General features: G+C 37.1%; 1 protein-coding gene across 1 annotated transcript; it reads left to right on the top strand.

Moving 5' to 3' along the window:
* The first annotated feature begins 2,530 nt into the window (after nt 1-2,530).
* Nucleotides 2,531-3,834, top strand: LOC121977794 (transcription factor RAX2-like). The gene is made up of 2 exons (XM_042530216.1): nt 2,531-2,712; nt 2,835-3,834. Exons 1-2 carry the CDS (start codon nt 2,577-2,579, stop codon nt 3,422-3,424), a joined length of 726 nt encoding a protein of 241 aa, XP_042386150.1. The 5' UTR covers nt 2,531-2,576; the 3' UTR covers nt 3,425-3,834.
* Nucleotides 3,835-11,094: the final 7,260 nt, after the last annotated feature.

Below are 11,094 nucleotides of genomic sequence, written 5' to 3'. Positions count from 1 at the left end.
TCACTGGATCTCTCCTCCAATTGCTTACCTTTTACTTACTAGCTGCAGTCGTTTGACTTGTCTTTGACACACTATGTCTTCCTACCAGATGTCAGGTTCGCAGATCCAACTGGACTTCAACTGGTTGTTAGGTCCCGCAGACCCAACCAGACTATTCGTTAGATATCAGATCATTCCTTGACCTATCTGGATTTCACACCAACTATCGGGTCTCACAGACCTAGTCGAATTTCAGCCTGATGTCAGGTCCTTTAGATTAGTCAACTCCTGCACACTTGGTAAAACAATTATACCAGAAACACTCTAACTTTAATACACTCGTCATTTATCAAAACTTAAGTTAGATTATTAGTACAACTTACACCAACACGAGAGTCTAGCTACCACCCTTCTTATGATATTCCACTGTTCTTCTTCTTCCCAAGATTCTATCTTGATTGTCGGAGTAGTCGCACTAGGGACCCCTGGCCTGCTTATTGACAATTTTCTTCCTCTTTCTACTTTTTCCTACAAGCATTGCTAGTTCAAAGTCTTCTTCCAGTCAACCTCTAAGCTAGCTCACCGATAGTTCACATTTCGCCACTTCCAGATGGGATCAATAGTAGATGGCGATTAAAATGCTTGCAAGAAAAAAAAAATTTATGCTCAAACCATTACACTGATAACGTCTAAAATCACATATAATATGATAACAACAAATAAATACACTAGCATTTGTCCATTAGTATACACGACACACACACAAGTAAACCCTAAACAATAGAATGTGAGTTGATCCAATCCGAGATCAAGGATGAGGGAGCCGCTATGGAGGTGGCTAGTGACGGGCCAGAGGTCTTCCAGTCAAATCTCTACGATAGTAAAATAGAGTTAGAATTGAGGCAAAGACAGGTTTTGGTGTAGCTACTCCGACACTCAAGTCAGAATTCGATGATCAAAGCATGAAGAAGAAGTGCTATCTCCTAGTAAAGTAGTGGCTAGAATTGTGCGAGGATACTTGCGCCTGCGGGAGCTGACTTTCTTTTATACCCTTACCCTAGCGGAGGAAATGGAGCCCACATCCTTCACTTTCTCCACATTCGGGTCAAGGAGGTGCCACGTCGTCCCCAAAGTGCAGGCCGACGTAACCACTTTTAGATTGAGGGGATGTATCACCTACACATGTTTTCCATGTCTTCAATTGATCAACCATCCTCCTTACATAGGTGTCGAGTGATATTGGCATACCGGAGTTAGGAGTTGAGCGCCGAGTGGTAATGGTTCCATAGTCGGGAGTTGAGTGTCGAGTGGTAGTGGTCCTGGAGTTGGGACTTAAGTGCCAAGTCATTGTGGTCGCTAGGTTGGGAGTGAGGCGCACAGTCATTGTGCTCTAAGAGTCAAGCGTGAGATATCGAGTCATCGTGGTCCCGAAGTCGGGAGTGACTAAATACTTGGAGGTTAGACTTAATTCTACTAGAGGTCAGATTGCTTACACCCTGTTTGGAATCCTATGGAATTGAATTCCTATGGTAATTGGAATTCAATTACATAGTTTGGAATGAATTTTTGATATGGATTTGATATGGAATTCAATTCTAATTCCATTCAAAACGTGAATAGTAAATCAGACCTCAAATGGTCAGATTTGGATAGGGATTTACCATGAACAACTAAAATTACTTAATTGTCCTTTTAACTTAAAACTGTTTTTTTCATCTGCCGACTCTCTTGTTTTCTCCTGCCTTTCTCCCGTGCGTCGTTTCTCCTTGTGTAGAAAACTTCTCCTTGTACCGTTTCTCCCGTAAATCACCTTCTTCATACTGCTGTCTTAACTGTGCAATCCCTTCTTCCTATTCTCTAATACTTAACTTGATTATTAAATGATTAATTATGAGGATAAAATGGCAAATGTATAAGAATGGAATTCAATTCAAATAGATTCCAAATTAAGGAATTCAATTTAATTCTATTATTCACTAATCCATTCCAAACATAGGAATTGAATTCAATTCCTAATGGAATTCAATTCAATTCCTTCACTTAAGTTGTTTCCAAACAGGATATTAGTCAAGCCGAGCGACGAGGTCAAGTTGCACTCGGGCTTGGCTTAACCTAGCTTGGGCCCTCTCTTGACTAAGTGGGACTCACAGCTCAATTTGACTTTTGACCGTGCCACGTGCAGGCCGACTACCCACGGCTTCACGAGCAAACCCTAAATAATATAACGCGTTCCTTTAAAATTTGAATTTGATAAATATCTTAAAGGGTAACTTTAAAATGAGCCGAGATGTAACGTACGAGAGGAAGTAATTAACAGTACTCAGCTGATCACCAATGCTGCACCTACTTCATCAATAGCCGCAATCACATACCGAATCCATGCACGTGCTGTCAGACTGCGTACATACTTAACCTACATCTCCATCCTCTCTCTCAAACCAAACACCCATAACACTAGGATATTCATGGAATGATCAATTTATATATACATATTCATTTACCAACTCTGATATATAATATATATATATATATAGATATGATGTTTATATATACTCATGTTGTGTGGTAATTAATTAAGAGCTAGCTAGGGCAGAAGGATGGGGAGGGCTCCTTGCTGTGACAAAGCAAGCGTGAAGAAAGGGCATTGGTCGCCGGAGGAAGACAAACAACTCAAAGAGTACATAGAGAAGCATGGCCATGGTGGCAACTGGATCACTCTCCCTCGCAGAGCTGGTAGTAATTAGTCGATCGATCATTTTGTTCAATGCCATTGCTGTGTCTCTCTCTCTCTATATATATATATCGCGATTATATTAATGTTTAATGTTAATCTGTTGGTACTGTTGGTTAATTAGGGCTCAATAGGTGCGGCAAGAGTTGCAGGCTAAGATGGCTTAACTACTTGAAGCCTAACATCAAGCACGGTTGCTTCTCCGGCGACGAGGATTGGATAATCGCCAACCTCTACGCGAGCATCGGGAGCAGGTGGTCGGTGATCGCCAGCCATCTCCCCGGGAGGACGGACAACGACATCAAGAACTACTGGAACACCAAGCTGAAGAAGAAGTTCTCCGGCTTGATCGTCGCGCAGGCCCCGAGGAGAGCGAGAAGAAAGCCGGCCGCGAATTGCACCGGCGGCTTTCCTCCCTCTCTGGACGAGGCTTCCCCTGTTCTCTTACCCCTCCCGATCACCGAGCCCCAGATCCTCTTCCCGCTCCCATCCCAATACGGCAACTTCGACCTCACCGTCCCCGACTTGGTCGGCACCAGCAGCATCAACACGGACGATCAAAACCCCAGCGGCTGCACTACTGTTGATCACCCGGAGAGCTATTCCTACACCGGCGACGCTGCCGCCGCCGCCGCCGCGGCGCTGTTGCAGTTCAACATGGAGGAGTACGGCGCTGCAGTTTGGAGCTCGGTGGAGGCCATGTACTTGCAGTGACGATCCAAATGTAGGTGGAAAAAGACGACGCAGCTAGCTGTCTTTCTATCTATCTGTCCATCTATCTAGGGTATGATGACATATCACGTGAGCTCGACATGGCTGTGGAAGAAAGTGGCTGATTGGTTTGGCGTTGCCGTCGATGAGGACGCGAAGGGTTGGTGTGTGTTTTTTTGAGCGGGGGGTTCCTCGATGAATCGGGACGGCAGTGATGATAACACTCTCACTGTGCTTTCTGTCTTCATGCTCTTCCAAATCAATAGGAAACCCCCAGTTATAATTGCAACGGATCGTTTAGCACTGCACTAGGACATTTTGCTCTATTAAAATAATCCCCAACCACAAACAAAAATTCTCGAAGTGAGGAATATGCTTGTATTTTTGTACCGGTAGAGTCGCTCTCATGTCTGTTTCGGCCATTTGAATATGCCGGAGAATCTACTTCATTTACACTACCGCCATCAAATTTGAAAGGAAGAGAGAAAAAAAAACTTTCAAAAATAAAAAGGTATTTCTAATTTTATAAATTATAAAAGACATTTTTTTTTATAAAAAACAAAGAAAATATCCTTTGTTCGGGTGCTATTGTAAAAGTTACCGAATAGTTTTTACTATATTTTTAGGTCGAGTTTAGGATTTAAAATTTATATTGTATAAAAATTATCCATGATACAGAAGTTAATGGGTTATTGCTACAACTTGTGTTACTGTGAGTTTAGGATCAAAATTATCTAAATTTTATTAACATCCTTTTAAAATAGTTATAGACCTGATTTACGGATTTTTCATTTTTATTTTTTTGAAAAATATATTTTTTCTATAAAATAGAAAATGACTTTAGACATTTTCTATTTTTCAAAAAATTCTATCTAATTTTCTAAAAAATATACATAAAAAATATAAATCAAACATCATTTTCTAGTAAAATATATTTTTTTAAAAAAAAAAAAAATGTACGCCTTATTTTGTTTAAAAAAATTAGAGATGTTTATAGAATGTTTCTCTTAATTTAGGATACTTTTAATTTTTACCCAAAAAAAAAAAACACATGAAACTTAACGCAAGTCCTCTTTCTGCATGTTCGTATTCTGACAAATGTTATTTAATTTATAGATAAGATAGAAACAACGCACTAGCTCCTCCGGTTCTTGTTGATCAGGTATATTATGAATATAGGCAGAAGTAACACGTGCAGATAGGCCTGTGTGCGAGTGGCAAACAACTCCGGATCTTAACTGTATAGCACCTACCGAATCTAGCCAAAATGATATAACACTCGTGAGGACGTATTTGCACGAGAGCTAGAGTATAATGACAGTTTAATTGGGTACTTAACTCCAACACAAACCTTGGAATGATCTTCAGTTAAATAAATTCATGCATGCATGCATGAGTATGTATACGAGCTACAGACTTTGGATGCCTGAATATGAGTTGAGGGAGTTTGGATGTTTGTGTGTGCAGGAAGGGGCCACTCTCCGTGTCATTGATGGAGATTTTGAGAGGATAAGAGCCAGTGTGTTGGCTTTGGGTTTGGCTTTTGTTAGCTAGGAGCTATCTCCAGTTTTTACTTACCTCCATGTTTGCTTTTACAGACCATGTTAGGGTTTCTGCAACAAACACTAACAAAAAATCACTTCTAACGAAGGAAATTATTTCAGTCGCTATTTGATCATTGCTATTCGATCACTATATGTTCATAGCTACCGAATAATGGCCATTGTAAAAAATTGCGTCGTAAACAGTTTTTTCTAACGGAATATGATATCCGTCGGAATTTGCGACGGGAGTTCATTTTCACGAAGAAGATAATGACGGAATTGAAAATCCGTAGTTAATATAGTGACTAAAACTTCATTTCCACCATTAATACTAACAAGAGAACACACAATTCTGTCATTAACCAGCAATAGTATAGTTATTTCCGTCGCTATATTAACTACAGACTTTATGAAGGGAAAACTATCCATAGAAAATATATTATTAGAATTAATTACCATGCGATATCACTAATTTTACGATGGAATAGTGCTTCTGCCGTTAAATACTGATGGAATGGTGTTTTTCGTCGGTAATTACTAATGGAATAATATTTTTCCGTGATACTTATCATAACAAATCATTGTTCCGTATTGATATTTATATTTAACGACTAAAATCATAATTCCATGGCTAGATATAAAAAAAATTATAAAACCTTTTTTAAATTTGGAAACTATCCTATTTACATTTTCCATATCAAAATAAATCATCACAAATGACACACCATTTACAAACATAAAATAATGCAATAGACAATCATAATCCATACAATTAACAATCACAACTATACAAATAATCACAATCGATACACAAACAAATTAATTCCATAACCAATGTCCATAATCCATAATATAATATCCAAACATCCATACTAAGGTATCCAAAATCCAATAGATATACCAAAAAATATAAATACCATGATAAAATTCTCAATAAAGTATTCATACTATAATACAAATCCACTAAAAAGACATTCAAATTACAATCCTATGAGCTATCCTATCAAATCCCGTAGAAAATAAAATATGATAGATTATTTTTAGAATCATACGGTAAAAATGTAATATATATATAACTAATTTTATATAAAAAAACGTATTTAGATTATATTTTGGATATATGATGCTGATGAATATATCATTCATAGGGATACAATATTCCTAAGAAAATGTAATAAATTAGAAATAACCAGATTATAATATCAAAATTGAATAAATATATTTTACATGATTATGTGTGATAAAAAATTAAGTTGTAGTTGAACAAACCTCATAATGAGCTAATTAATAGGGTTCTGTGGGTCTTGAGTCTCTTGTAACTCAAGATGATGCTGTGATTGGGTCCATTAAGCAATGACTGCTCACATCTCGGCCAAAGCAACATCATCTCTCGCTGCCTGAGTGACCATCGTCTGCTCCATTGTGGACCACCGATCCATTAGTCTTTGATTTTCTTGTCTTAACGACTGCACCTTACTAGAAGAAGCAGAACTAGGACGGCTCTTAGGAGTCCTCAAACGATCATAAACTACTTTAGCCTGGAAGCCAAGGCCATAGAAGGTGGAATTATTTGTTCTACGATTGACAACATCATAATAAATATCATTTATGGTTGGGTGGATAGAGGTTGTGACTCCCCTCCCTATACTGGTGGGTGTAATGTTTGGGATACTCTATTTGTAACTTGTTCCGGGGTGAAGAAAAGTATATGATTAATATATAGTATACAATTATATATTAAAGCTAATCATTGTTAACGGTTAAATGTAATAAAGTTACTATTTTTACGTCTATGGCCCGGGATCGAGGATCTACAAATGTGTCATCTTTTTTCTTATGAGTCTTGTTAAATACTTCCCAACAAGTCAGTTGTCTAGCTAGAGAATGTTCTAGCATATAAAAAAAAAGTTGGCCCAAAATTATACAAGTTTGATAATCAATTAAAAATTTTCTTGTATAACTTTAAATTAAACTCAGCAAATTAATGACATTCTCTACGTATGCCTCATGAATCCGATCACTACAGAAAAAACATTATTTAGAAACGATGATAAATATTCGTTACTAACATTGTTGCGATGAGCATGTCGCAAATCATATTTAATAATGAAAGTAAATATTTTAGTTGCTAATTTTAATGACATAACATAAATGTCGCTAAGATTGCCATAATAAACTACACCATGGTTAGCGATGAATTTAGCCTCCTGATTCATCGCTAACTAGTAAATGTTAGCGACGATGTATGAGTGATTCATCACTAACATTTATTGGTTTTAGCCTGAATATTAAAATAATTTGTTGTTAAAATCAGTTGTTAACGACAAATATATTAGAATTCGCCGTTAACCCTTTTTTTTTAAAAAAAAAAAACTCTGCTGACAATTATGATAAATTCTCATAACAATTACGATATAAGGATTAGCGACGAATTTGGATAAATTCGTCGCTAACCATATATATATTTTAAAAATAATTTTATTTATTTAGATTCATATCCTATATACAAATTTACAATTCACAAACAAACTGACAACATTCACAAAATTTACAACTCACAACATTCAATTTACAACTCACACCTCACTACATTCACAAAACACCATCAAAATCACATCATAAACATCATCAAGTAACACAACAAATAAAGTTTACAACTCTAACAACAAGTTCATAACATAAACATCATCAAGTTCACAACTCTAACAACAAGTAACACAACAAATAAAGTTCACAACATCAAGTTCACATCCAAATTCACAACTTTAACAACAATGTCACTTCGAAATTCACAACTCTAAGGTCGAGGAGGAGGGGTGGAGCTGAAGAGGAATCATGGATCAAGGATTGTAATGCTTCATGTGCTAACCGATTAAGAATTTGTTCAAACATATCTTATCTTGATCTCATTAATGCCAACTGATCTTGGGTGCTTGCTAACCGAACTCGGGTGTTTGCTAACTCTTCTTCTTTGCCTTCTAGTCATTGCTAGGTGGATTCAAGTTTTTCACGCAATGCTACGTTAGTTGATCTAGATGAGATGATATTTGAAGAAGTGGACCTAACTGACTTTGACCTATGATCCTGTTTGAAAATTATGGAGATGGTTAGCTGTGGATATGGCTTCTGTGTTGACTGGATGTAAACCTCGCATCTCTCTACAACACAAGAACCATCAGTGCCGAGCCAGGAAAGGGGTACTCGGCGTTGACCCTCCGAATCTAAAGGCTGTTATCAGGAAGATGGAAGGAATAGAGCAATAGTAAGTACAGGCGTGAATAGTGAATAACGCTACCTCCGCTAGTACATAGACCTCCCTTTATATAGCACCCTCATGGGCGATGTGCATGCACCTCAAGGCGGGCACGCTTCCCTAACTGTCCTATGAAAGGACCCGTCAAGAAAGTGTCTCTAACACCATACCTTAACAAGACATGTAAATCTCTGATGCGACAGTGGAAGCTTCCGTCATACGATCTACCAGTTGACCATGTCTTGTTGTCAGCGGCATTACCTCCCAAAGGGATATCAAGGGATATGAAAGGGATCCCACTGATTGGCTGAGCGGAGGAGTCACTCGGCCAAGTATCCCCGCCCTGTCGACCTCAGCCGGTCCACTCCATAATCCCTTAGCTTAGTTGATTGTTTCCACCAGACCATGCCAGCGCCTTGGTCGCCTTAGCATTCCTCCAATTCATGATGAACATCTTATGTTCTTGGCATAGTGCTCTTGGCCGTACGGGTGCTCTGCTTGGACAAGCTACTAGTCGATCGGACACTTCATGTCCGACTGACAACTGCAGTGGACCTCCGCTCGATCGATCTTTGGTGAGCTTGTCGGTTCCATGGTGTTGACCGTCTTGACTTTGACCTCCATGCAGACTGCTATCTCCACTCTTGACCCACACTTGGTGGGCCCCCCTTCATCACTACATCAACCCACTTTCAAGTTTTCTAATGTATTCAGAACGAGTATTGAAGACTTGATGTAGCTCGACAATAAAAATACCAAGTTATGAAAAATTTAATTCAAGGATCAAAGATAATCATAACGAGAGGTGCAAACATGAATCTTGCTAAAATTAGTAACAAAATCACATGTTTGGTAAGATTTGATGTACAAGTGTTTGATATAATCTCTAATCTTATTGAAATTATTTCATTAACAAGCTACATCCTATATTGACAAAATTGTGCCAAACACGACAAATAGATAATAGAATGAGTATCACTAACCTAATCATAAACTGTATCCATAATTTGGACTACATCGATGTTATTTTCTATATTTTTTTTGTGTTTGAATATACTCATCACGTAGTCTCACCATATTATCCTAGAAATAACAAAAATGTTAAAAATATCATAAAAAATAATTATGCATAGTTAAGAATAAATTCACTAAATAAGGTCATAGCATACGTATGCAGTTTCAGCCTCTCCCCAATCCACCATTTTGACAAGCTATAATGAGTTCCATTAAAGACACTAATCCAATCTTTTCTCCGTGACTGATCAATCTAAAAAAAAAATAATATGTTAATATTTTAATCAATAAACAATATATGATAACTATAAAATAAGCACTTATACTATCGTAACTATATTGAATAAATGATTTAGAACCTCTGCGATGATTATATGGGAGTTTGCCTCTATTTTTAGCATTTGTTGAAGATCATTTCTACAACACAAAATTTTATATAAATAAAACATTAGTATAGAATAAATAATTAAATTTTTATATAAAAATAAATTTGTTATAGAATGAGTTATCTGAAATGCCTCTAATTTAAATAGAGAACACATGTAATCCCAGGATCGAAAAGGGATTTAGATATCTCCACAACGGTATGATATTATTCACTTTGGGCCTAAGCCCTTATGGTTTTGCTCTTGGGCTCTATCCAAAAGACCTCATACCAATGGAGATATCTTTCTCTTATAAATTCATGATCTTTCCCATGTGTTTTCAATGAGGGACTATGTTTGTAACCTTGCAACCCCAACAATCTTTCCCTCAAACAAAGGACCATAGGATCTCTCTCAAGCATCGGGTCACTCTTGACCTACTCAGGGCCTCCCCTCTAGAATCAGGTCACTCTTGATCTGCTTAGGGTCTCTCCTCAAGCATCAGGTCATTGACCTGCACAGGGCTTCCCCCTACTTTGTTTAAGGTTTCACCCACATGATTTGATCTTGGATCATGGCTCTGGCTCATGCTTCTTCCAACGGTTAGCCCGGTGAAAAGCGACCTCACTTTGATACCAATTGAAGAATCGAAAAGGAGTTTAGATGTCTCCATAATGGTATGATATTGTCAACTTTGGGCCTAAGCCCTCATGACTTTATTCTTGGGCTCTACCCAAAAGACCTCATACCAATGGAGATATCTTTATCTTATAAATCAATGATCTTTCCCATGTGTTTTTAATATGAGACTGTTTGCAATCTTGCAACCCCAACAGTACTTATTGATAATCGATCACATATCATTTTTTTATTATTTACAGGGACGTGCTTCTAACTCTTAACTTGTAATGGAGCAAACTTCTTTATTGAAAGACCTAACTCTGTTATAAATAAAGTTATGTTTAGGCCAATTGGATACCCGTCGCTATGATGAAAAGTAACAGATAATTTACCCTATTCATTGATATGCGTTGTAGCCGATCAGAATTGTGCCACGTGTCTCCTTGCGTAGCAATCGACCTATAAATTCAAAAATGTTAGCAATTAACAAATGAAATACTTAAATAAATAGAAAACTAAATAAAACTTTTATAATTTAAATATAAAACAACTAATCACTAGGAAAACTATCATCATCAAGTGTCTGTTGAACTGCTAGTTGCTTAATCCTCTTGGGCGACATAACTGTCACATATTCATCATATATAGATCAACAATATGCATTAATATATATAGATATCTATAAGTAATGAAACTTAATTTATCTTATATAAATGAATTAAAAATAAAAAAACATAAATACCATGTAAATAAAAATTAATCATTATCATCATCTGTATCACCATCAATTTTAGTATCTTCATCCTCATCATTAAGAAAACATTAAGCATCCCTAGCTAGCTCTACTCATGCATTTGACATATTTTTATGTCAATG

Source organism: Zingiber officinale, chromosome 4B (genome assembly GCF_018446385.1).
Source record: "Zingiber officinale cultivar Zhangliang chromosome 4B, Zo_v1.1, whole genome shotgun sequence".
In the NCBI taxonomy this organism is placed as follows: domain Eukaryota; kingdom Viridiplantae; phylum Streptophyta; class Magnoliopsida; order Zingiberales; family Zingiberaceae; genus Zingiber; species Zingiber officinale.
The sequence above is the reverse complement of the archived record's forward strand: the minus strand, read 5'-3'. Positions and strand labels throughout refer to the sequence as shown.